The 25157-nt window shown below is 45.8% G+C and overlaps 1 protein-coding gene across 3 annotated transcripts in view; it reads left to right on the plus strand.

Annotated features, from left to right (window-relative positions):
- Window positions 1-25157, plus strand: part of KAT2B (lysine acetyltransferase 2B) — a 92529-nt gene that overhangs the window by 40145 nt on the left and 27227 nt on the right. For 2 of the 3 annotated variants that reach the window (XM_064491046.1, XM_064491050.1), the window contains exons 3-7: window positions 7284-7429; window positions 11885-11977; window positions 13380-13561; window positions 19332-19523; window positions 24380-24486. In XM_064491046.1, coding sequence (XP_064347116.1) covers window positions 7284-7429; window positions 11885-11977; window positions 13380-13561; window positions 19332-19523; window positions 24380-24486 — 720 coding nt within the window. The remainder of the gene's footprint in view (window positions 1-7283; window positions 7430-11884; window positions 11978-13379; window positions 13562-19331; window positions 19524-24379; window positions 24487-25157) is intronic. The other variant, XM_064491058.1, reaches the window with a different exon arrangement.

The following is a 25157-nucleotide window of genomic DNA, read 5'->3' on the forward strand; positions in this document are numbered from 1 at the left end:
TACAGCATAGTGGGTCAGTTATACATATATACACACATATATTCCTTTTCATGTTCTTTTTCGTTATAAGCTATTTCAAGCTATTACATACAGTTCCCTGTGCTGTACAGTAGGACCTTGTTTATCTGCTTTACATAGAGTAATGTGTATCTGCAAATCCTGATTCACCTGTTTCATTTTACCTTTTAAAAGTGGCTACTAGACTATTTAAATGTATCCATGTGGCTCACATTATATTTCTGTTGGACTGAACTCCCTGAAGGGTTCTTAATCTTAAACGACCCTTTCTCTCCAGTCCATGTCTCAGATCACTAACGATGAGACCGCTTATAAATGATCAGCCTTTTGCACATAATCAACTTAAAAGGTGTCATGGAGGGACTTCTTTTGACCTTTTCTGGCCTTGACCTCAAATTCCCATGAGCAGAGAATACTAAAAAGACAGCTAGGATTTGAACCGCATACAGACCCTTCTTGGCGGGGGGGCCCTTTGCTTCTTCCTGGTGTCTGTGGCCCACCCAGCTGCTGCCTGTTGGCCCGCGGGGCACAGAGGACCAGCCTGGAGCCGTGCAGCCAGAGCTCAGTGAGTGAAGGTCATGGCCCACAGAGACAGCGTGCCTCCTGTTCCCAGCGAGGCTGCCGCTGCGCCATGATTCTTGGCAGCAGGTGTTGGCAGGTCGCTCTGGCACCCTGGGTGTTTGCAGGTCTGACGCAGCACTGCTCAGTGGCAGGATCCGCCCCGCTGGAGATATAGGCCAGCAGAGCCTCCCTGCCCTTGATGCACACCCGCCCCCCACCCCGTCCCCGCCCCGCTGTCCGCACGTGGTGGCTGACCCCCAGAAGTGTGTTTTCCCGCAAGTCAGGGGTTGGCCATTCTTGGTAATTCTTTCAGTGCTTTGCACCAGGCTCTTGGAAGGTGATTTGAAGTGAAAGCAGAGTCCTTCACCTTTGATGATCAAATTCCAAGTGGAAAAAAGGTTTTTTAAAAGACTTTATTTGGACGTAATTTCTACCTTACGGAAAAGTCTTGAGGATAGTAACAAGGAACAGCCCGTGTGTCTTTTGCCCAAATGTACCAATTGGTAACATTTTGCCCTGTTTGCTTTGTTATTTATTCTCCTATGTGCCCCCCACCAGACTGATACCATATATGCGCGTCTGTGTGTGTATTTGTATGTGTTATACTTTTTTCCTGGACCGTATGAGAATCGGTTACATTTATGTTGTGGCTTTTCCCTCCTAAATACTTAAGTATTAACTTTTCTAAAAATAAGGATATTCTTTTACATAACCTCAGTCTAGTTACCGACTTCAGTACATTTTAACGTTGATGTAACGCTTAATCTGCTGTTTGTATTCCAGCTTTACTATTAGTTGACCTCAGAATGTCTTTTAGGGCATAGTTTCCTCTCCACTAAGCATCCAGTCTAGAGTCACATACGTATTTAATTGTCATATGAAAGGAAGACACAGTTTGTCTGCTCTCCTCACACCTACCGCTTCCAGACGCTTCTGACACCAGACGTGTGGAGTTTCCACACCGAGCAATCCTCCAGCTCTCCAGCGGACACCGACTGGGCGGCCTACGATTTAGCTCAAGTCTGCCACTATCTGCCTGTAGTTAGTGCAAACCCCACAGGGTGAGGGCTCGGTCTGCACCCTGCCCCCGCAATGCCAATTCCAAGTTCAAGTTATCATTCACACTTCTGATTGACTTGCTGCAAATCAGAGATTCCTATGACCCCTCCTTGGGTTAGATGATTTCCTACAGTGGCTCACGGAGCTCAGGAAAACAGGTAACATTGTAGACTTCGAGTTTGTTATAAAAGGATGCAGGTGACGAAAGGCCAGATGCGCGGAAGACATACGTAGAGTGGGGTTGGGGAGGAACATAGGGGCTTCTCTGCTCTCTCTGAGCAAGTCACCCTCCTGGTACCTCCAAGGGTTCACCAACCAGGAAGCTCTGCAAACCCCTTCAGTTAAGGTTTTTACGGAGGCCTCATTACATAGGCATGGTGGTCAAATCATTGGCTGTTAGTGATCAGCTCCACCTCCAGACCTGCTCCCCTCCCAGGGGTGGAGAGGATGGACTCACCTGTTTGGTTTCCTTGGCAACCAGTCTCCATCCTCAGGGCTTTCCACGAGTCCATTCACTTAGGTGTGGTTGAAAGGGGCTTGTTGTGAGTAACAGCAGACACTCCTGTCACCTTTATTGCTGTCATTACTGATGAGATGCCAAAGGTTTTAGGGAGCATTGTGCTAGCAAAGGGGACGAAGGCCAAATACATGTTTCTTATAAATCACAGCACCACAGCATCATGGCAGGCCTCTGTAGTCTCCTCTGCTCTGGCACAATTCCTCTACCTTTTTGTTTTGTGTGCTTTTTTTCAGTCTTTTATGATATTGACGTTTTGGTGGAGGACTGTTTTATATTTTAAATGTTCCGGGAGAACATCCATTTTCGTCATCTTTTGGTTGTATGGGGAAGACCTCTTTGCAAGCCAGGCCTTGAAGAAATGCCAAACATAGATTCGGCTTTCTAAAAAATTTACAGGTCGCGTCTAACCAAACCCAAACCCCAGCAAACCAAAACCCCAGCAAAATCCAGGAGCATTTGCAAAGAGGAGGACAGACAGAGGTCTCTTTCAAGGCAGGAAGGAAAAGACCCACCTCCTAAAAAAGCAGGCAGAAGATGTGAATAGGCGGGGCACAAAAGAGCAAATGCAAGTGGACGGTAACGGGGAAAACAAACAACTCTAGGGTGTCCGGTGAATGCAGACTGAAACAGTGGGAACCTTGTTTAATTTCCAAAAGGCTGATTAAATGACTGAGTATGATTCTCCGCTGCTGGCGAGAGTAGGGAAGGAAGTCTTCTCTCGCAGGGCTGGTACTGTGGACACTGATGCAAACTTTATTGGAGCAGGCGGATTCGGGAGCATGTATCACAGCTTTAAATAGCACTGATTCAGTGTTTAGTGTTACGAGTCCTGTGGCAGGTTCACTGCTGTAGATTTGTGCTTTGGAGTTTACAGATTTTTATTTTATTTTCTTTAATAGTATGCCTCCCAGCTGGTAAATAATAGAGGCATATCTCTTCAAGAAAATATATTTTTAGTTAATTGAAGGGAACTTATTTGCATCAAAAAGATTTCTTTGGAAAAGATTAAGCAAATAATTTTTTTTTCAATAGTAAGTGGCTCTTTTGGGTTAAATATGAGTTCAGTAAATAGCTTTGCAGTTAGAGTGAAGTGTGTCTGCTTGTCAATGTATCTTGGGAAGGACTATGGGCTTCTGAGTGAGTCCTGTCTAATTCCCATCAGCCACCCCGAAGAGTCAGAAGTCATCTTGGGTTTGGTAGAAATGGGGTTGCTTGAGGAAAGTCGGGGGCTGTTTTGGTCTGAAGGCTTGAGATCCCGGTGACCATAGTGGGAGCCGGGGGAGAGGGGTGACAATGAGGAAGCTCTGCTGAGTCCCGTGGCTGGCCCCCCATGGAGGGTGAAGGACAGTAAAGGAGTGAGTGGCTGGCTCCTTGGCAAGAGGAGGTCAAAATTTTGAGGATGGCCATGAGGATTGCAGTCTGCAAGTCAAATCTGCCATGAGGGTGGGGCTGCTGGTTGTTGGGGCGGGAGGCACTGAGGCTGGGTGTGGGGATGGCTTGAGCTGGAGGGGAGGTTGGCTGGTGATGTGGATTTGGTGAGAGGGGAAAGCTGAGCGCTGGGCGCTCAGAGGCTGAAAAGGAGTCTTGGTGAAGGGCCCAGAGTCGCAGAGTCGGAGAACATGGCAGGTCCGGGTGACAAGTGTGTTTACAGTGAGCACCACTGTCCTTGTCCCCTCTCATTTCAGGGGAGCTTCTCTGTCATGACAACCTGTCCAGACCTTCTCTTTTCCCTTCTCAAGCAGATAGTCCACTCTATTTTCATCCCATCTCCCCCCACCACCGATTCTGTCATTCATTCTAGGACGTTTAACCCTTTCCATGCAGTACCATCCTTCTGCCTCAGTGTACCCCCTTTCACCCCAGCCCCACCCGTCCTTTATTCTGGGGGAGATTCCTCCCCTCTTCTGCGGTAAGTCCTGCCCCATTTGTCCAGCAGAGCCTGACCCTTCCTCCCTCTGGGAAGGTGCTGCTTCATTTACACGCCCCCTCCAGCTCCTCGGTCCCCTGGGCACTGGGTCACACACAGAGCTTGGAGGAGAGAGGGCAGATTCCCTTATGGGCAGCATCAGAGGGAAACTAATCTCCTTAAGTCTCGTTTCTTAAGCATTTTAATTTTCACCTAGTCTCCTCTCCAGAATATGCCAGAAGATGGTTCTAAACACGGGTCTTCCAACCATGGAACCCCAGCCAGGGGAGGGGATGCTGGACCCCTGCCCCACCTCCACCACCCCATTCTGAAAATAGGAGCTTCCAACCTCTTTCTGGTTGAACACTCTGGTGTTTCAACCAGAGCAACTCTTTCTAATTCTGCTGACAGGATTCCTCTGGGCAAAGTGTTGGTGGCTTAAAGAAAGTGAACCACCAGTTTCAAAAATAAATCATGGCATGTGCTGGTGCAAATTAAAGACATTGTATGTTAGCACCTTAATTAACCTCTTTCACATTATGGAGAATCAGAAGGAATTTATACTCTGTTGTATACTGATCGCTTTCATAGCTTATCACTGGAAAGAGATTAAAACATGGCAAGGCAAAAATAGTCTTAAATAAAATTGTTTCTGGAAATAACTGACATAAATATTTGTGACCAAGTTGTCTCCAGAATAAGGCCCATCTCCCAGAGGCTGCAGACTGACCTCACGAAATATTTTGTCTCCTTAAAAAAAAAGAAGGTGACTCTGCAAATGTTCCACCTAAAAGGGCATTTTTCAGAAAGTGATGGAGCCGTAGGTTGTGTAGCCAAGTAGAAAGTAGTAGCTCTGAATTACTTTTTGTATTTCTGTAATGTAACAATTCAGTGTGGGCATTGCCAAGTGGAGCTGTACCCACAGTGCCTAAGGCAGACCTCTCAGAGTCTCCTTCCCCTCCGTACCTTGTAGAAACGGCCTCTTGGGGTGCACGTGCATGCGCATCGCCAGTGGCCCATGACTTGGGCCCTTCCCCCTGCCTTTCCCTTACTTTTCTGCATTAGAAAAGGATGAAGCAGGGTAGGGGCTGCATATAGCTCAGTGGTAGAGTGTGTGCTTAGCATGCACGAGGTCCTGGGTTCAATCCATTAAATAAACAAGGGAACAAACCTAATCACCCCACCCAAAAAATACCAAAACAAAAAAATTTTTTTTAATAAAAAATTTTAAGGTAGGCATGAAAGGTGGGCGGCCTCTGCTCCTCTGACTTGACCCCTTTAGTCTGGCTTCCTGGTGGACACGTGGAAGGCCCACCCTCTTGGTATGTAATCCTCTTAACTCCTTGGAATGATGCGATGCCTTAGTGTGAGCTCCTACAGAAACAGAATCCAAGACAAGGATCTGGGTGCAAGTCCTGGTTCATTTGGGATGAAGGTAGGGGAGCGGAGAAGTGAGACAGGGAGGAGGAGGGGGCCAATAAGGGGTGCGTTACTAAGCCAGTTCCCCCTGAGGGCGATGGGTGTGGAACTCTGCGGGGGGATATAGAGACTTACCCCAGAGTTACTCCCCTGAGAGGGGGATGAACTGGGGTCACGTCTTCCTTCCATCTTTGGTTGAAGGCTGTTCTTGACGGTGTGAGTGGCAGCAGATTACAGTGATGGGGGAGATGGAGCTGCTCGTGGGGGTGGAAGCAGCAGGTGTGCTCCCAGGTGGGGAGCGAAGGGGACCTGGGAGGGGACCGGCAGGGCTCTCTCTCCCAGGCCTTTGAGTGAGCTTCGTGGTTTGATGACAGAGGCACGGTGGTCTCTGGTGTGGACTGCCCCACGCCTGACACCTGGATTGTCCCTTGAGCACCTTTAGTTCAATCGCCCCTTAAAAAGGCAAGGGAAAGCCCGTCACCCTTCTCCCCAGTTTAGTCTTTGTTTAGAAACCGTCCCCAGCACCTCTCCCTGCAGGTGGTTTCAGCCCCCGCTCCGAGGGCCACCCCTGAGAGGCTCACTCTCGGAGCTGGCGCTGTCCCCGCACAGGAGCAGTGGTGAGAAACCAGGGCCGCGGCCCCGCCCAGGCGCAGGGCTCCTGGTTCGCTGTCGGGTGCCCCAGGCAGGGAGCCCTTAGTGGTGAGTCAGCTGATCATCCCGGACTTGTGGGTGTGGGCACCTGGGAATGCGGGTCAGGCGTTCTTTGCTTCCAGACCCGGCTCTGCCTTACTGGCTGGGTGGCACTAAAGGAAACAATGTTCCATCTCTCTGAGCCTCAGTTTCCTGAACATTAAAATGGGATTACTGAGACCTACTTCATGGCATTTGTTGAGGATAAAATGGGTTAACCTCGAAATGGACTGGAATTGGGTAGAAGAGGGGGTGGGGGAGTAGAAAGGAGGAGGCCGGTGGTGACGCCACCTACCCTCAGTGAGACCACAGGCTAAAGGGCGGAAGAGTGGGTTTGGGGGCATGATTGTGGAGGATGTTGAATCTCAAACTCACACAGACCTCGGGGCTTTGCTGCAGAGACGGGGTGGTGTCCACACTGCGTCTCAGTAGGGCTGAGGAAAACGGCTTCATTCAGTCTTGACTGATACGGGATGTTCTCAGCCGACGGGACCACTCCCAGGGCTTAGAACCACACCTTTGGGGGGCTTGATTTTTGTGTCCCTTTGAACCCCCAGTCCTCAAATCCTGACTGCACCTCGAGGACCCTCTTGGTGTGGTGGAGAATCAGCTTACATGGAAAGTTACTATAAGAATTTAACACTCTCATGTCTAGACATGGTGCCAACAAGTTCCAGATCTCAAAACCATACATTCGCCACTAGTGGTGGAGGCAGGCTTGTGCTTGACAAGGTGGTAGCCTCTTAGTCATGAGTCAATTTTGAGAGAACACCTCAGTCTTCCAGGGGTTCCACAAATTCCTCTACGTGCAATGAAATCCAGTGGATCACATTCCAGAAGGTTCCTGAGAGGGAACTTCCCATTTTTATTTTAATTAAAATTAAAAAAAAATCTTTTCGTGTTTTTTTTTTTTTTTTGGGAGAGGGGAAGGTAATTAGGTTTATTTATTTTAGCAGAGGTGCTGGGGATTGAACCCAGGACCTTGTGCATGCTAAGCATGCGCTCTACCACTGAGCTACACGCTCCCCCAAGAACCTCCCACTTTTATAACAGAGACTGTCCTTGGTGTCACCAGTTTCTCACATGTGTCCCTTCACTCTTTGTCTGTAGCGGCTCACGTTTCCCACCTGGAGAACGTGTCTGAGGAAGAAATGAACAGACTCCTGGGAATAGTGTTGGACGTGGAATATCTCTTCACTTGCGTCCACAAGGAAGAAGATGCGGATACCAAACAGGTGTATTTCTACCTATTCAAGGTGAGACCTGAACGTTCTGAAAGGCTCTCCTTCTTCCTCTCACGGTTCATCTGTGCGCATCTGCCGCCCGCCAGCTCAGGTGGGAAGGCGCTCAGCCTCAGGTTTGCTGAAGCGCGTGCTTCCTCGTGCAGGGCTCTCTACAAAGACCCACAGTCCTCTGAGCATGTCACTCCCCTTGAGAGCCTTCGTGCTTGTATGCTGAGTTGAGTATCTTTATTTGCGTGTGCTTATCGATTTCTTGGCAGCCAGCCATCCGTCCAAGGACCACCTACTGTGCACTTGCTCTGTGCATGGTGCTCGTGTAGGTGTGAGGGATGGATTGGGGGCAAAAGAGGGTCCTCGCCCTTGTGGAGTTAACATTTCAGTAGAAGAGGCAGACCATCAACAAGTCAATAGTATATTTGCAGATGGTGATAAGTGCCTTGAAGAGAAACAAAGTAGCATAAGTGGAGTCACAATGGCAGGCACGGGGGAGGGTGTGGCGACATGGTCACAGGAAGGACAGTTAGGGAAGGCCTCTCGGAGGAGGTGACAGTTAAGAGTCAGGAGCGGAAAGGGCTGGGAGAAGCGCCTTCCAGGCAGTAGGAAGAAGGAGCGTGCAGCTTGGGTGCTGAGTGAGCGGGACTGGATGCAGGAGTGGTAGGGGGTCCCTCATGGGGGGCTGGGGCAGCAGGGGGGGCGCAGAGGGGACATGATTGGAGGGGTGGCGCCAATGCCTGGGCTCTTCCACTTCCAGGGGCGGGATCAAGAATTTCCAAATTGGTTCTGGCGTCTCACCGCTGTTCTCTGTGTCTTGTTGACACCAGTCACCTTATCTTGCTGCCGTGGCCCCATCATGGCTCTGCCTCAGCTCTGTGTGCACCCGGCCCCTCCCTTCCAAAGACAGAGGTCTCCCCATGTTTCTGATTATGGCCAGGACGGACAGATGTTGGGGAGAAAAACAGGTGGTGGGGACAGATAGGAAAAATTCAGGTTGCCAAAAATAGACTCATAAAAGAGACTGATAGATGGAATAATTAAAAAACAAAGCAAAATAAAATGAACACAACGTTGTAAATTAACTATACTTAAACAAACAAAAATAATCTACTTTTTAAGTTCAGATATGTCCCATGTAATATTTAGGACAAACTGGTGTAATATTAGGAGCATCTTACACTAACAATTATTTATCTGAAATTCAAATTTGCACTGTCTGTATTTTATCTGGAAACTCTATTTAGTGCATTCATCTATTAAAAAAAACAACCCTGCTACTGAGGGCACAGTTGATTATGTTGTGTTGTGTGACCCCTATAAGGATCTTTAAAAACAAAAACAAAACCCAAAACCCTCCACTCAGGGCTTACAGCCAGGAGGAGCCTGCATCTCCAAATGGGTGCTGTGTTTCATCTTGTAATGATGAGGAGAGAGACATTTTCCTTTGTGTTTCCCCTTTTGCTTTGGCTGCTAGGAATCTCAGGGCAAATTTGATACGAATTCCTATAGCTTTTTTTTTTGGTGGGGGGTTGGGTGGTCTGAATTGACTTGATAGATGATTTTCCCTTTTCCCCTTTTATTAACTTTTTTTTGTGTGTGTGCTAATGGGGGTTTTGGGGTTGATAGGGAACAGGAGTGGGAGAGAGAATACTGTTTTTAAATTTTGAGGTCATGGGGGGAAATTAACACTAAAATGGCAAATGGTGGGGGAGGGGAGAGAGAGAGGGGGAGAACACACAGCTGAGTCCCCCATGCCGTGAGCAGGCGCTCAGCTACTCCAGGTGACAACTTTTGACATGACTGTGGGGCCTGAGTCACCTGGATTAAACCCTGGCAGGTTCATAGTGTTTGGAGCTTCTTTGGGAAAAGATCTCAGTTGGAGAGAAGCAACATCTGCATGGCTGCAGCTTTTGTTTGTCTTGGAACCCCGCTCCCTGGCAGGCGGTCCCCCACCGCCCTGTTGGAAGGGAAGGTGGTACTAAGGTTTCCATCCTGTTGGCCTCCTCTCAGTCCTGTTTATAACCCAGCGGCAGGCCAGAAAACAGTGCTGCACTTTGAAGTTCATTTTCTCTCTCTCTGTCTCACTTCCCTCATATTTAACAATGCGAGTATATTTGCTCCCGGGGACAAAATCCAAAATATTCAGCCTTCTCCCCTCGCCTCCCCCTTCCAGAATCATTCTTCAGGGCAAATACATTCTCAATCATCTGTTTCTTAGCTTATGAAAAGCAGTTCCTGTGTCTCATGTCTCAGTGATGAAATTAAATGAAAATGTACTTACCCATTTTAGCGGCATTTTAGAAACTTCCTCTTTTGAGGTTGAAAGTAAACTCAGTGAAAAGCTGCTTGTTAAATAAAGGCTCCTGTGTCCTGGTGCTGAGCCCAGCTCTCTGGGTTCCAGTCCTGCCTTCAACACTGAGTGACTGTGACCTCGGGCAAGTCATTCTTTCTCAGTGTCCTTACCTGTGAAATACAGACAAGGATAGCAGCTTCCTCAAAAGGTCAGTAGGAGGATTAAGGAGATAAAACGTATAAAGAACTGCCCAGGGTGGGAGGGGATAGCTCAGTGGTAGAATGTGTGCTTAGCATGTACGAGGTCCAGGATTCAAACCCCAGCACCTCCATTAAATAAATAAACAGCCTAATTACCTTCCCCCTACCCCCCAAAAAAGTAACAAAACAAAACAAAACAAAACTGCCCAGAGTGCCTGGCAAAAGTAAGGATGCACGTGCTTGCTGCTATTAACATTTTCGTTTACACCCACTTATCCCGGCTCCATCCTTGTAGATGAAGAAGCCGAGATTCAGCCTCTCCCCGGTCCACCCATTTACCCACCCCCAGCTGAAACCCACCTTGGGTCAAATTCCCAAATGGTCTTGTTTTAACCAGGCAAAGAAAGTAGGCAGCCAGAATTATTTGTGTCTAATTTTCTTTTGTTTTTGATGGAGGCACTGGGGATTGAACCCAGGACCTCGTGCCTGCTAAGCATGTGCTCCACCACTGAGCTATTTCCTCCCCCTGTATTTAAATTTTATGATCAATCTTTTCTTTATATGCACCTCTAGAAGGGACTGAGGCCCTTGTAAGACCTGGCCCTGTGGGGGACATGGGGTGATCCTCAACCTTGGGGTTCATCTGTTTCCATTAACTTTTGGGAGAAATGTTGCTGTGTTTTGTTCCTATTGACAAGGCAATCAGTGGAGAAAGGACGGAAAGATGTAATGAAATAAATGCACTGTTATATATCATAACTGGCCCACGTGTAAGGGTCACAGAAATTCATGCAAAGGTTGAAAGTAAAGAATTTCAGTTATCAGTCCATCAACAGATGACTTGATAGAGAACTGTGGTATATATGCATACATGCAATGGAATACTACTCAGCCATAAAAAGAACAAAATAATGCCATTTGTGGCAACATGAATGAACCTGGAGATTATCATTCTGAGTGAAGTAAGTCAGAGAGAGAAAGGAAAGTACCATATGATCTCACTTGTATATGGAATCTATAAAAGAGATGAATGAACTTATTTACCAAACAGAAACAGACTCAGACATAGAAAACAAACTTACAGTTACCAGAGGGTAGAGTGGGTGGGAAGGGATAAATTGGGAGTTTGAAATTTGCACCTCTTGGGGAGTGATGGAGATGTTAGCTGTCTTGATTGTGGTGGCTTCATGGGTATATGCATCTATCAAAGTTCATCAAATTGTACATCTGAAATATGTGTAGTTTACAGAAATTATACCACAATAAAGTTGTTTAAAAATTAAAAAAAAAGAATTTCAGCATCAAATTTATTTTCAAATCCGGTGTTGATCCGTGGTTCAGTGTTCCCTTTTCTTGCTGGTATTTGCTCTTTGAGGGCCTTATGTTCCAGTGGCAGGGACTAAGAGCAGTGTTTTATTTTGTGGGCACGGAGATGCCAGAAGGCTTGGCCTGCATTCTGTGATGGAGAGCCGATGGAAAAAGACCTCAGCAGCGAGTGTTGCCAGTTGAGAACCTTGCAGGATTCCTTCCTGGGCCCTGGATTACGCCCATGACACACAGCTGCGGCACAGGCAGCTCCCTGTCCCCCGGCCTTGTTTGTGCGGGATGGACCTTGGCCTTTCACGGGCTTCAGTAAGACCCTTCAGGGTGTGAGCACCCCGCGGCAGCCTGGATGGGCATGTTCAGAGCCTGCGCGGTGTCCCTGGGCCCCCGGCCCAGCCGAATCCTGGAACAGAGAGGACAAGGGAGAGTCCTTAGGAGAGAGGTGGCTGTGGCCACTGCTGGGTGCTCTGGGCTGCCCAGAACATGCGGGTGGCCGGCTCCTCACAGCTCTGGTTGTGGGCATGAAGGCCAGTTGGGTTATCTGATAGTCACCCATTTTACTGATTTAAGGATTTATTTCCTTGTAACTAAGATAAATAGAATGCAATGACTTTCCTTCAAGGCTCTGTGTGTGTGTGACACTGATTGATTTTTTTGCAGCTCTTGAGAAAGTCTATTTTACAAAGAGGAAAACCTGTGGTTGAAGGCTCTTTGGAGAAGAAGCCCCCGTTTGAAAAACCTAGTATTGAACAGGTAAAGAGATAAAAGAGCAGCCCCCCCCACCTTTTTTTTCAATTACTTAAAGGCTGAACAAACCTCATCTTTCTTCCATCCTCCTCCGTGGCTTAGAGATGTTCATCACGTTGGTAGAAATTGTCTTGAACCCTTTGGATCAGAAGTAAATGCTTAATTTAATAGATGATCTAGCTTTTGTCTTGTCGGGTTGAAGAAAAAAAATTAAGAAGAACTTGGAGTTCGTGAGAACACATGAAATGGGCTTTTTCTTGGTGTTGATGTTTTAAAATTAAGTCTTTGTCCCTTTCTTTGGCACTGTCTAAAAAAGTCTTTTGAGGTAAGGGAATTCAGTCGCAATGTGAAAAACGACACTGTAGGTCAAGCAAAAAAAGCACAAAAGAGAAATGAGATTTTGTATCCAGAAATTGACTCCCTGCCACAATATGATTCCTGGATGGAAGCCGAGATTTACGTGGGGAATCTGTTGACACGTGCAGACCTTTTCCATTTGGTGTTGTCAGTGTCTGATCAGTGTCACTTTTTGTCCAGTCACGATTCAGCTAAGTAAATCTCAGATATTCCTGACGGCATTTCTTGATGAGACTGATTACAGAAGACATGATATCAGAGTCCTTGCAAATACAAATAAATATATTTTACCGGTCAGTTTTTAGTAGAAGAAATTTTGTCTTCAAGCCCTACTAAATAAGAATTTATTTTTCCTTTATTTGAAAGTAAATAAAGATTAAATCAATCTACAGATTCTTATAAAAGCCCATGTTTTATTTTCTTTTCCTTTTTTTTTTAAGGGAGGTACCGGGGATTGAACCCATGAGCTCATGCACGCTAAGCATGTGCTCTACCACTGAGCTACACCCACCTCCAAAGCTCGTAATTTTGAATAAGATTTTTTTTTTTATGTAAACTCGGTGAAACCGGAAGAGTGATAGGTAGTAAAGAGTTTAAATTCTATTGGTTTAGTTCGTTGAAAGATCTGCTACCAGCCTTTTGATTTGTTACTGTAAAAACATTATATTCATCCAAGAATCTTTATTATATGTGAGCTACTCTGTTGATAGCACAGCAGCAGTTATGCTGCAAAATAGCCATACTTTATTGTTTAAGGGGCACTGACCTTTTCAGCCTGCGATTTTGATTTTCTCTTTAGCGCGGCATGTTTGCACCAGGCATAGAATCACATCTCCCAGCCTCTCTGTCTTGTTGCTTTGCATCCACTGGGATCTGAGGCACGATTCCCTCTAGGCATTCCTGTTTTCTCATGGGGAAAAGGAAGAGATTGGTGTGAACAGAGAAATGTCTATTCTTTTGCTAACGACCACCAGTAGTGCTGACTGTGTGGCTGTTCAGAGCTGGGGCGATGGCACAGCTGTGTGAATAAATTGCCTTTTCTCCTTTTCAGGGTGTGAATAACTTTGTACAGTACAAATTCAGTCACCTGCCGTCCAAAGAGAGGCAAACGATTGTGGAGCTGGCAAAAATGTTCCTAAACCGTATCAATTATTGGCACCTGGAGGCACCGTCCCAGCGAAGACTGCGATCTCCCAATGATGACATTTCCGGATACAAAGAGAACTACACCAGGTAAGCCGGTGGCCAGTGCCTTTTCTTTGGCGCATAAAGCATGTTTTGGACATAACATTTGCTGCTTGCATCTGCAAGTAAAGGGTTGCCCAGTTATCATGAGACTCCATCAATTCAGAGAGAATGTCTCTAATTTAACTCCCCAGACTCTTCATTAATAACACGATGTTTTGTGGGGTAAGGGATCCAGATCATCTAGACCTGTGCTCTCAATATGATAGTTGCCAACAATATGTGTCCACTGAGCATCTGAAGTGTGGCTGGTAGGAACTGAGATTTCTGAAATTGTACCAAAAAAAGAATGTAAAGTGTTTCATTAATAGTTTTTTATACTGGTTGCATGTTGAAATGGTAATATTTTGAATATATTGAATTAAGTAAAATATATTAAGTTAATTTCAGCCATTTCTTTTGACTTTTTTGATGTGACTACTGGAAGATTTAAAATGACGTATGTGGCTTGCATTGTGTTTCTTTTGAGCACTGCTGACCTAGATAACTATTCTACACAGTTACACAAAATCTATGGGGTGCAGCAAACGCAGTCCTAAGAGGGAAGTTCATAGTGATACAGGTGATACACAATGAAACTTTCTTCAAAAAACAAACAAGCAAAATCTCAAACAACCTAACCCACCACCTGAAAGAATTAGAAAAAGAACAACAAACAAAACCTAAAGTCAGCAGAAGGAAAGGATAAAGGTCAGAGAGGAAATAAATAAAACAGAGATTAAAAAAGCAATAGAGAGTGGGGAGGGTAGAGCTCAGTGGTGGAGCCCGCGCCTAGCATGCTGGAAGTCCTGGGTTCAGTTCCCAGTCCTCCATTAAAAGAAAATAAATAAGTAAACCCAATTACCTCCCCCCATAAAAAAAAAATGGAGAAAATCAATGAAACCAAGAGCTATTTTTCTGGAAGGGCAAACAAAACCAACAAACCGCTGGCCAGGTTCAGCAAGAAGAAAAGAGAGAGGAGCAAATAAATAACATAGGAGACGAAAGAGGAGAAATTACAGCTGATTCCACAGATATACGAAAAAAAAGAGGGAATACTGTGAATAATTACATGCCAACAAACTGGACCACCTAGAAGAAACGGACAAGTTTCTAGAAACAGTCCACCAAAACGGAGTCAAGAAGAAATGGATCATTTGGACAGACCAATCACTAGAAGTGGAATGGAATCTGTAATGAAAAAAAAAATTCCCTGCAAGCAGAAGTCCAGGGCCAGATGGCTTCACTGCAGACTTCTACCAAACACACGAAGGTGAACTTAGTCTGACCCTTCTCGAACACTCCCAAAGTCATTCTATGAAGCCACCATCACCCTCATATCAAAACAAGACAAAGACACTCCCCCCAAAATAAGTAACTATTCTATGACTCTGTAATTATGATATAGAGACCTCACTCATTAAAAAAACAAAGCAATCACCATGAATAGAATAGTGTTACATTTTTTTTTTTTTTTACAGAAGGAAAGACCACCATAGTCCCAACACCAAGATGAAACTAATCTCATTATACGTATTCTCTTATGGTCTTTGTCCCTTTAAATAAATATTGTATGTTAGTTAGAATAAAAGAAAACATAAAACTTGCATCCTTTTGTCCCCTATTCAAACATTTACTGATTGTATTATAGACCGTTGAGTTGATGGACCATAATTTACTTAATTCTTCCCCTATTTGTGGGCATCAAACTCTGAAAATATTCTTGAATTGAGTGTATATTTTTTTCCCTAAAGTTGGAATTTATATTTATTACTTGTGAACTGCAGAATAATAGAATTGACTTTGGAAGTGAAAAAGCATGGTCATACAAGATAGAACGACCTACACTGGGTTTTACTTTCGAAAGAGTGACTTGGATTATCCATTCTATTCACTTTTTAAATATTTTCCATATTATACATATATAGAAGTACAGTTAGTTACAGTGTGTCATTTCTGGTGTGCAGCACAGTGTCCCAGTCATGCAGATACATACATATATCCGTTTTCATATTCTTTTTCATTGAATGTTATTACAAGATAGTGAATATAGTTCTCTGTGCTATATAGAAAAAAACTTTTTAAAATCTGTTTTTTTATATAGCAGCATATATGTTTTATAGGCACATCAAGCTTGCTTGAGGGGATATATTTTTTTTTCTGATTTAAAATAGGTAGTGTTTTTTGACAGCCTGTAAAAACCACTTGCAGCCAGGGTTTTTTCTGTAACAGCTGGTGATAGTAGAAATGGGTGTAGTTGAAGATAAGTTTTCTCCTCTGATCACTGACCTGATTTGATGAGTAATACCCCTTTTTTTTCCTCTCCGTCCCCTTTTACAATATATACAATTTGAAGTATAAAGTATTTTCTCCTAATAATTGACTTTTATAGAAATTATAGATTTCTTCAAAATTGAGTTTTCCCATTAATATCTTCATTTTCCCTCTGTTTCAGAGTTTTACATTAGCAGTTGTTCCTATATTATTATAACTCTTGTTTATAATGAGTTGAGGTACTAGAACCCTCAAAAATATCTCTTTTAACTCCATCACGAATGATGGATGAAACTGAGTATTTGTCAAAGCCAAACCCCTGAACGTATTCACTACTCTTAATAGAGGAAAAGTTGTTTCATCTGGAAGGAGAATTAAATGTGAAACAGCCCAGGAGTTAATGCTGTGTTTTAGAAAACAGAACAAAAATATTTTGTAGCCCTTGGGGATTACCAAGAAATGGGTGGCACTTACAGATACTTCAGGAATTGTGAAAACAGAAGTCGGGTTTTGGAATGAGCGAGGGGTTTCAATCCTGGCTCCATCCCCCCTCAGTTCTGTGCACGTTGGACCAGTCACTTGGCCTCCTTGACCCTCAGTTTCTTCCTCCGCCCAGCCCAGGGGTGTTGTGGGGTGTGGCACACAGCACGGCTGCTGGGAAGATGCTAGTCATGTTTTTCCTCCCACACACGTTCTCCAAAACCCAGTCACTGCCAGCGTGCGACTTTTAAGCTGGAGCGTGGACAAGGGGCTGAGAGTGTAATGATTTGAGCATCATGTTAGAAAGGAAGATAATGGCACAGAGACGGCGGCAGTCTTTCCTAGCCCAGCCTTCTGAGCCAGCAGCCCAAGGCAGAGGAGTGGAGACCTATGTGAATGAGTCTGTCCTGCGGAGTTCTGCAACCTGCTGATTTCTAGGCGAGATGGAGACCAAGAGCCTCTGAATAATAAATAAGGAAATGAAGATAGACGACAGCCCCCCCCACCCGCCGCTCCCCCGTCGCCCGGTGGTGATGAAGAAAGCGAAGGAGAGGAACACCCTGTGACCACGATGGGAAGCAAGACGGGTTTCAGAGCAAAACCTCACTGTCACGACCACTTGGGAATTCAGAAACCTCGCGCCACGTGAGCCTGGTGTCTCACTGATTGCATCTTCTCAAAGATGGGTGCCGTTACAGCTGCAGGCACCGCGGGGCCTTATCTTGATGGTAAGGGAACCTCAGACCTGAGCTGCCTATTCAGCGTGTGATGTGCAGCAGTCGTGGCAGTTAGAACAAAGGGGCCGAGCACGTCCGGAGCACGCATCAGCACGAAGATGGGGAGGGGTAGGGTTGTCTGTGGAGAAGACTGGACTGAACGATGATTATAAGGGGAGGGTGTAGCTCAGTGGTAGAGTGCTTGCCTAGCATGCACGAGGTCCTGGTTCAATCCCCAGTACCTCCTCTAAGAAATAAATTAATAAGTAAAACCTAATTACCTCCCTCCACCAAAAAACAAAGCAAACAAGACAACAACAAAAAAATGATTATGTTCCTTAAGCCAGCCTGCTCAGATTTATCCAATAAATTAAATGCAAACTGAACAATGGGACTGCTTAAATTACTTATACTCTCTGTTCTGAATTAAGGGAAAATATAAATATTTTATATGTTATAAGTATCTGGTACATCAAGGTTAACATATACTTAACCTTAAAAATGTCTTATAAGTGTATACGGTGGGGCATGATATAGCTCAGTTGGTAAAGTGTGTGTGCTTAGCATGCACGAGGTCCTGGGTTCAGTCCCCACTACCTCCATTAAATAAAGAAATATACCTAATTACCTACCGCACCCCAAAAATTAAAATAAAAAAAATTAAAAATATTATAAGTATATATGAAATAGATCTTTATATATCCTCCAGAAATCACTGTGGTTTTAGGAAAAAAAAAAGCTGAACGAATATTTTGGAATTCCCTGAATTTCACAATGGTTTGCTTATATAACGCCAGGAGGAAATAACCTGAAATTAAGTGTCAGAGGAATAGGACTTCTGAGAATAGACCTGACCCACAGAGTACGCTAAGGGAAAGTGGCAAATAATTAGCTTTAGATTCTGAGTTGTGCAGAACTTCTCAAAATGAAAGGTCCTAGAGCAGGGTTTTAAGGTTAATCTCGAATCTAGGTGAACTAACACTGATGAAAGTTTTCTTCCCCAAAGATGAAACACCCGTCACCCCCCACTCAGAAGAACTATGAAGTAATATAGAATAAGATAAAAAATAAGTCCATAAGCCTGAGTGTAAGTTAACATTATCTACTCTTTCCTGAGGGGGTGGCGGTTCACTGGGGCATCCTCCCCATCTTAGAGCAGATCAGGAAGGCACACAGGGAGGCGAGGGTTTTACTGGGGGAAGGCGGTCCTGTCCTGGAAGAGGATGGGTTTGGATCTGCTGCTAAGGCACAGCGGCTGGGCAGTGATGCTCCGACCCCTCCCTGGTCTGTGCAGCCCTGCGGGCCCCACTCTGGGCCATGTCACTGGGTCCTGGGAATTGCAAGCCTTGCATTCGCTGGGAGACCAAAGAGAAGGCAGGTCGGTTGTGAATGGATGTTCATTTTCTAGCATCTCTTGGCCAAATGAGCTTTCTTTTCTTTTTCCTTCCCTTCCCTTCCTTTCCCTTTTAAAAAAAAGTATTTTAATTGAAGTGTAGTCAGTTTACAACGTTGTGTCAATTTCTGGTGCATAGCATCATGTTTCAGTCATACTTACATATATTCCTTTTCAGATTCTTTTCCATTACAGGTTACTACAAGATACTGAATATAGTTCCCTGTGCTCCACAGAAGAAACTTACTGTTTATCTACTGTGTATATAGCAGTTAATATCTGCAAATCTCGAACTCCCAGGTTATCCCTCTCCATTCTGAGTCGTATGCCCTAGGTAGCCCGGGGGCCCCGGAGCTGTGGTCAGGGCTCAGGAAAGCTCTGCTTTCCCTTGGGGCCCCGGTACTCCTCCAGCCCTGTGCGATGAGTGTGTTTTTCGACTTTGAGTCTGAGTAATTGAAAATATACCCAAACAACAGATGGTGGAAGCTTATTACTTCCTGCTTTTTGACCGAGTTTTGCAGTCTGAAGATCTTTATCTTCCCACCAGAGCTCGGGGGTATGTGAGTACTGCCTTCATGAAGCCTGAAATTTCACTCAGAGGATTAGACGGTGGGGTTCTGATTCTTCCTCAGAAGGGGCTTCCTTGGTTCCCCTTGTAATTTCTCCTCCTCTCTAAAGGATGCTGCAGAATGGACTGATTGTAATAGAACTGGACCCAAGCGGTACACCAGCCTGATCCCCAGGTGTCACCAGCTGGTAGAGATGCTTCTGCTGGTCCCACAGACCTCGTTCCTCCCGCCGACCTCGTTCCTCCCACCGAGGTTACTGGGATAGAGTAACCGTACTTGGGTGTTTGGTGTCTGGGATGGCCTGGGGTTCACGGGATGCTGATGGCACGGGTCTCCTCTGGTTGCAGGTGGCTGTGTTACTGCAACGTGCCGCAGTTCTGTGACAGTCTGCCCCGGTATGAGACTGCCCAGGTGTTCGGGAGAACCCTGCTCCGCTCTGTCTTCACCGTCATGAGGCGGCAGCTCCTGGAACAGGCGAGACAGGAAAAAGACAAACTGCCGCTGGAGAAACGGACCCTAATCCTCACCCATTTCCCGAAGTAAGGGAGCATTCTTATGGGTCTTTGACACCAGGGCTTGAGACTGAGGGATGAGTGGCAAAGCCCGCATCGATGACAAGGTCAGGAGGGGTAGGAAGAGTGCCCGCCTCCTTCTCAGTGTCCCCCGGGGTCTCCTTGGGTGCTTCCAGCCCGGCTGAGAATAGCTTGACTCCGTGTCACTCGCCCCCCTCGCCCCCCCACCCCGACCCACCTGCGCCAGTGTCTCCGAGCCTCACAGGTGGGGCAGAGCTTGGTTGTGTGCATTCAGCTGCCAGGATGCGAGGGGGCACAGGGAGACTGCACAGAAGCAGTTTCCATCTCATCAGAAGCGGTGCAGGGCAACTCGGGGTCTGGTCCTCCCATCCCGGGTCTCCAGCCTGTCCTAAGCCGGGCTGATCTCTCCTGTCTCAGCCCAAGTGAACTAGGTACCAGGAAGGGGAGCCTCCTTCAGAATGATCTCTGCACCTCCGCACCCAGATTCTTGTAGACCATGCACGCTCTTGCGTGCCGGAACCCCAACATACGAGTAATCATTTAAATATTTTTCCAATGTGGGAAATGTGTCACAGGCGTAGGAAGTCACAGGGCTGTGCCATTGGCCTTAGAAGTGCATTTTCACTGCAAAGAACCCCAAATTTAAGCTCAGAGTCTGGCTGCTGGTAAGAGGCTGAGGGTGCAGATGACAACGTGTCATGGAGCAGTGATGACAAGACACGAAGGAGACAGTCCATTCTGCCTGGAGTAGCACTGGATGGAGGAGGCGGAAACCGTCATTTGAAAAGGCTTCCTGGGTCTGACAGAGAATCGAGTGAGGGCTTGGAGACCAGAGGATAGAGCGGAAGAGAGGAGCTGTTAGAGTCTTTGAGCAAAAGATTGAGGAAATTCTGTTTTATTTTAGAAACTAGATTTTTTTATTACTGTAAGTATTACTGGATTACCCAGTGTGTGTCTCAGGAAAGGTGATGGTTTTAATTTGTAAAAATAAGTGAGGACCAAAACAACAACAAAAGTGGTTTTGCGATAGAGGTTAACCGCAGTTTTTTTTTCTTTTGTTTTTGCAGTTTAACACGAACCCTCAATCTTAGTTACAGAATGTGTCTAACGAGCTTTAGCTAAACGTCCAGTATTTGCACATAAATCCCAGCCTCTGATTTGTGGTATTTCCTTAAGGCCACCAGCACACAGGATTGAGGCCTGACAGGAACACTTTGATATCCTCCAGGGAGGAAGGTTCAGAAGCACTTAAACTGCAGTTTGCATTTTTTTTCCTTCTGTTGATAGAGGGAGATACAGGGGATGAAGCCCAGGACCTCAGGCGTGCTGAGCATGCGCTCTGCCAGTGAGCTCTGCCCTCCCCTGCTAAGCTGCAGCTGGGATGCTGCCCTAAACGGGTTGTGAGCCCTGGGTGTGCTCATGTGTTTCAGTGGCTGCCTTGTAACTGGTCTCAGCAACTTCCCTTAGAGATGAAAGCAGTTTTCTTATTTCTCTCTTACATTTGCCACATAAGTGCCATTTTGTGTTTGGATTATAGTTGTCATTTGGTCTCTAAGCCAAGGGACATAGAGGACCCCCCTTCCCTCACACCTTTTTTTATGGTGCTTCAAAAGAAATTTTAATTACCTTGCACGGTAACAATTTTTTTTTCCCGTAGCAAATTCATTTTTCTAATTACAGTGCGTTGTTCCTTCAGCTCAGGGTCTGGCATGCTTTGGCTGCTCAGCCAAAAAATCAGTATCGCTTTCTTCCCTTCTCTGTTACTAATGGTAGGGTACAGCTACCACCCACTCCTCCGTTAAAATCTCTTTTCATTGAATATGACAACATGTGAGGCTCCTAGGGGCTGATACCTGCAGGTTTGGCAGCAGAATCACATCTATTGAAGCCGGAGCTGCCACCTGGGTCTTGGACCCTGACTCTCAGTGACAGCTCCGGCCCCTCGCGGCACCCGGGCAGGTCGCCGGGAGTCCCAGCTGCACCTTCAGGGCTGCATCCTTACGATCGTGCTCCTCACGTGGCGCCTTGGCTTCCGCTTGGCTTTCCCCCCATCCACCTGCTGACACAGTTGTTGTTAAAAAAGAAACAACTTCAGTATTTGATTCTCAAAGTGATAAACAGACATGCTGATGAAAATTTGGAACCAACATGCAAGAGCCACAATAGCCCTGCCACCATGAGAGACTGTCAGTGCCTTTAGATCTGTTTTTTCTCCATGTGTTGCATTCTTTTATTCTACATACAGTTTTGTATCCTGTGTGTATACAAGCACTTCCTATGGCATTACATGAGATTGTTCTTTATTCTATTGAAATAACTATATATAACTATATATATATAGATGCGTATACGTATGTAATACACACATGATTATTTTCCTAATTTTTTTTAAATGGAGGTACTGGGGATTGAACCCAGGGCCTCATGCATGCTAAGCACACACTCTACCACTGAGCTATTCTCGCCCCCCACCGCCTCCATATTCCTAAGTTATTAATGGCATTCTTCTTTGGTGAGTCTCTGTAGGGCTTTGTGAAGTGTTCTGACTGTATAATTACTGATAAAGGAGGAGCCTGGGGAAGGAAAGAAAGTGGACTTCCGCGATGAAGGGCAGGCGGGGAAGCGCTGAGGGCTGTGGCGGGTACAGGCAGGGTCTGCTTAGGCAAAGGCGGAGGTCTTCCCTCTCACCTGCAAGATCAGAGCGAGATCTTAGGAAGGACTTTCCCTCCTGTTGCTGCTAGCCTTGCTGTGTCTGCTAAGACACATACTAAGTGTTTTAAGGCGTAAGCTGACTGTGGCTTGCTTAGCAAGAAGTGACACATGCTATGCTGTCTCTGAACCATGGAGTACAGGTAGATAGGTGTTCATTCCCATGGTCCCTTGTTCTTAAATCCTCTGAGCATGAGCGGCAAGTTGGAAGACCCTCGTGACCTTTCCCAACCGGTTCTCACTTCCCAAACCCCAACTCCTCCCCTCTCTGAGACCTAAAGTCTTGTGGATTTGACTAATGAGCAGAGCAGTGGTACTCTCTCAGTAATAGTCACGGTGGTGGTGATGTTGTAGGTCCTTGATCAGTTATCCAAACCTCACAATTCAAGTTTGAAGGTGACTTGACACCTTTATGAAGGTAACACATGTTCTATATATATCATAGCTTTAGGGGTGGGGCAGTTTCCCCAAAGCAAATCCATCTGTAATTATAAAGACTGTGCTCTTATGTGCGTTCGGGTGAGAGTTTGTTGCCCAAATGGGTTAGGGAAAAAATATTTTTAATGGCTTTTGAATTTCAGAATTTCGGAGAAGGGATAGTGGACTTAGAAGAGCGGACCTTTATTATGTCATTGCAACGTCCGCTTCGCGAGGCCGGGCCCGGCTGTCTTCACTCTGTCCTCCAGCGCCTCCCACAGCGCCTGGCACGTGGGGAGGCGGTCAGGCAGTGTTTGTTGAGTGAAGGAATGAGCACCTACCTGGGGTCGGCACCCCTTGAAGCCTGACGGTAGTGTCTTCCTTACTGCTTCCTTGTGCAGGAGTTACTGTCAATAGTCCTGTTATGAAAGAACTGAAGAAGCAGAAAGTTAAGAATTTGTTCCAAGGTCACACAAATAACAAGGAGCTTAGCACCTGGATTTAGAACCCAGGCTCTTGGCGGTTCTCATTATGCTGCTCCCCTCCATGAGAAGTCATGCACCTTACAAAGAGGCTCGCAGGAAGGTCCTCCAGTGCCGGAAGTGCAGACCTGTGCTTTTACTTTCATCGTGGTTCTTCCATTTGAGAGTCTATATGAATTGTCTTTGGTATTTATCAAAAGTCTGTTGCCCTGGCCATGCTCACAGCCTCTGTTTCAGTAAACCTTGGTGGCACATGGGTATCTGTATTCCTAACAAGGTACCCAGGTGATTTCTGTGGGTCCCCAAAACTTGAGGTCCCTTTGGTTTAAAACATGACAGGAAATATAATATAGTAATTAATCACATATTCTAATCTTGGCCCCGCAATTTACTGGTTGTAGGACTTCGTACCAGTTCTTGAGCCTCTCAGTGCCCTGAGTTTTTCCATCTGTAAAATGGGTACAATACTACATTCTGTCTCCTGGGGTTGTTATGAAGATCAAGTGAGTTAATAGACTTCAACTACTTAGACCGGTGTCTGTCACATAGTAGGAGCTGTGTGTGTGTGTTTGTGTGTGTGATAAATAAAAATAAGAAAGGTACGAGGGGAGGGTATAACTTAAGTGGTAGAGCGCATGCTTAGCATGCACGAGGTCCTGGGTTCAATCCTCAGTACCTCCTCCATAAAAATAAGAAAACCTAATTACCTCCCCCCACCAAAAAAAAAAAAAAAAAAAAAAAAAGAAAAGTAAAAAAGAAAAAAATGTAGGAGCAAAAGAAAAAGTACTGGGAACAAAAAAAAAGAAAAAAAAGGTAACTCGCTGGCTTGATGGAGAATTCAATAAATGTTCTTAGAACAGTGCAGGCACAGGGCCAGCACTCAATAAATATTAGCACCTTTGTGATGGTAATGACGGTGACAAGGACAACTCCACAGAGGGCTGAAATCTTGTTTGGAGACTCGATGAGGGGGAGCCAGGGAAATGCATTTCCACCGCTCTGATGCTCTGTGTAGTCTGTGTTGTGTCTGTCTTTGCAGAGCCAGAAGAGAGTACCTTTGCAGAGATGCATTTCTGTATTTGAATATCCCAGGGCTGTCCAACTAAATCATCCTTTGAGTCGTCATTCCCTAGCGTGTTTCTGAATCGAAGAGGAGATACGGATGTGGTGGTGACTGCCGTGGATGGTGGGTGCTTTGTCCCTTTGGTAGGACAGTAGTTTTGATCTCACTGTTGCTTTCACTCTTGTGTCTAGGTTTCTGTCCATGTTAGAAGAAGAAGTTTATAATCAAAACTCTCCCATCTGGGATCAGGATTTTCTGTCCGCTTCTTCCCGAACCAGCCAGCTAGGAATCCAAACAGGTAAAAAAAAAAAATTTTTTTTTTTTTTTGTGTTAATCAGAAAACAACCAGGGAGGTGTTTGTGTTTTTCATTTGCATTCATTTGTATTTTTCATCAAGACCTTGAAGGCTGGAGCCAGCAAGAAAGCAAACCCTTGGGCAGACGTTGCATCTCTATCTCTGTTAGTGAGGAGAGCCGCTGTGGCCAAAGTTAAAGCAACAGCCATCACTGCTCCTGCTGTGGGGTTCCCCTGCCCCGCACATCGCAGTTGTACGGGAGGTTTCAGGTCTGCAGGCAAATGCTGGCTCTTCCTAAAGACACTGACAGTCTCGGTCAAAGGCTGGATATGCCCAGGAATCAAATCTCAGCCTGGTGCCTGAATCTGTGAGGTCTGTTTTGTGCATCAAGTTGCTCTCGTGGATAATGGTAGGCTGGTGAGTGGAAGAGAGTGGTCTTGAGTCTCGGGACGTGAAGTCCTTCCCAGTGGGGCAGGGCACCCACTGGCCTTGCCTTGGGTCAGCCAGTGGCCTCAGCTGCCATCTTGTGAGGAAGGAAGTCGTGTGACTTCTGGAGTCACACTGATCCTGGGGGAAGGATGTGCAGTCCTGCCTCAGATGCTAGGAAGACCTGGAGACACTTGGCGAGAGATGGTGCCAAAGCAGCCATTTATATGTGGCTGTGGGGAAGGACA

The sequence above is a fragment of the Camelus dromedarius genome, chromosome 2, assembly GCF_036321535.1.
Source record: "Camelus dromedarius isolate mCamDro1 chromosome 2, mCamDro1.pat, whole genome shotgun sequence".
Taxonomy (NCBI): domain Eukaryota; kingdom Metazoa; phylum Chordata; class Mammalia; order Artiodactyla; family Camelidae; genus Camelus; species Camelus dromedarius.